At 46.7% G+C, this 2,137-nt stretch overlaps 1 protein-coding gene across 1 annotated transcript; it reads left to right on the top strand.

Annotated features, from left to right (window-relative positions):
- Nucleotides 1-869: 869 nt before the first annotated feature.
- LOC104956781 (reticulon-3-like) lies at nt 870-1,139 on the top strand (the record flags this gene model as incomplete). The annotated part of the gene is made up of 1 exon (XM_010784315.1): nt 870-1,139. A coding segment is annotated over one exon (270 nt), but the record flags the coding sequence as incomplete, so codon positions are not given.
- Nucleotides 1,140-2,137: the final 998 nt, after the last annotated feature.

The following is a 2,137-nucleotide window of genomic DNA, read 5'->3' as shown; positions in this document are numbered from 1 at the left end:
ACCTCGGTAGCACTTGGTCTTGCCGGGACTTGAACTGGTGACCTTCCAGGTGCCAAGCCAACTCCCTATCGACTTCGCCACCACCGCCAAACAGTAGTTCCCATACCGGGAGTCGAACCGGGGCCGCCTGGGTGAAAACCAGGAATCCTAAACCGAAGGAATTAGAATTCCCTCTGGTCAGTCAGCCTGTTTAGGCCTAACCTACAAATATGTGATCTAAGCTCTCCAAATACACTTTTTTGGATAACAATAAAAACCCCAACATTTACATTTAATACATTTCTGACTGTAATTGGATTTGGTGTCCTGACAGTGAGATGTGTCAGTTTTCTGTAATGTGTGTGTGTGAAGGTTCTGCTTAACGTGTGTTCCCATTAAACTAGCTGGAGCACTGGAGCCTGAACTGTCCCTGAGGCATCAGCCACGTGGTTTCTCCCCCCACTTACTGTAGGCTTTTTTAAATGCACTCTCCTTTTTTTTTTTCACACGCAGAGGGAAGGCGTGGCTGAGGGTGCCAACCCATTCCAGCATTACGTAACCACCTTGTATAGAGGCTATCCCACTGCATGCACGACCTCATAGGAAGTGCATACAAACACGAAGGGAGCACTTACAGCAATGGGCCTTTCTCAGTTACCCTCCACTGCCAAATACGTTTTACGGTGCATATTCATGTTTTATTGGGCCAGAGTTTTTCTTGAGGCCTGGCTACGATACATACATTTTCCTAATAAAGCAAACCTTTTTAGATAGTTTAGTCCCCTTCAATGCCTTACACAAAAACAAATTCCCACCTACAGGCCAGGGCCTTTTTCTACCTTATCTACAAGACAACAGGATTTCATTTTGTACTGTTTCTTTTATTGTAGGCCATTTCTGAGCATACCAATATCAGACTAACCCCTCCCTCTGACCTCCTCTCTGCAGTGAAGGATCTGATCCACTGGCGAGACCCCAAGAAGTCGGGCGTGGCGTTCGGGCTGTCCCTGCTGATGCTGCTGTCGCTGGCAGCCTTCAGCGTCATCAGCGTGGCGTCCTACCTGCTCCTGGCCCTGCTCTGCGTCACCATCACCTTCCGCATCTACAAGTCCGTGGTGCAAGCCGTGCAGAAGTCCAGCGACGGACACCCCTTCAAGTGAGACTCAATCCTCTTAATTCAATTATACTTTTAACGTTTCTCCTTTGTTACCTGGGAGATTCCATTGACCCGGGAGTGATACTGCCAACATTAAATTAGCGCATTGTTAAATGATCAAAGTATAGAGCGTTTCTTTAATGCAGCTCCTGATTCAGAGCATGGGTGACCCAATCACCTGATGATTACAACATCTGTCAAGTACTGTTCTATCTATAATTAGGTCTATTTTTAGAGTTTTTCTTTTTTTGTATTGGAAAACTTTGTTAGAAAAGCTAGTTCATATGGCATCACCATAGAAACAAGATAAAGAGAAACTGTGATTTAAATTGACATTGATTTATTTAGAAATAGTTTTATTCCTTCTTAAAGAGCCTGTGACACGGGTTTCCCCCATCATCCAAACCCATCAATTTGAGTAAATATTGTCCCCTTGAAAACCGTTACTGAACTGATTTTGGATATTTGTGCTGTGATAACCATTAATCTGCCCTTCAATGTTGACCATATTCTGGATCTTCTCGGGGATTCTTCAAATCCCGCCAAATTATGTGTGAGGTAATTGCGGGCCAAGCGCTCCAGCTGCACCGTTCAAGATCCCAGCATCTGCATGTAAACGCACGATGGTGCACAAAGCAGCAAGCTCAGACAGCGATGACAGTTTAATTTTGAACGTGTCTGAGAGCTCATATGAGGCTGAAGGATCGGTTTATGTTGTATCTGTTAGAAGCCTAGGAATTAGGTGTGTCAATATGGGCGATCATACGGTCATGGAGCCAGTGGTGGACTGGGATTAAAAATCATCCCGGGACTCTCGACCGGCTCACTTCGGTACCGCTAGTAAATTGTCAACGGGGGGAGTGGGGGATGTGCTAGTGACTTATCCGACCGGCCCACTTCGGTACCGGCCCATCGGGATTCGTCCCGATGGCCAGTCCGCCACTGCACCCAGCCCAGCCCACCGTAAACTGTCAACGGGGGGAGCCTAGCTGCGGGGAAACG

This window comes from Notothenia coriiceps, unplaced genomic scaffold (assembly GCF_000735185.1).
Source record: "Notothenia coriiceps isolate Sejong01 unplaced genomic scaffold, NC01 NC01_scaffold00026368, whole genome shotgun sequence".
Taxonomy (NCBI): domain Eukaryota; kingdom Metazoa; phylum Chordata; class Actinopteri; order Perciformes; family Nototheniidae; genus Notothenia; species Notothenia coriiceps.
The sequence above is the reverse complement of the archived record's forward strand: the minus strand, read 5'-3'. Positions and strand labels throughout refer to the sequence as shown.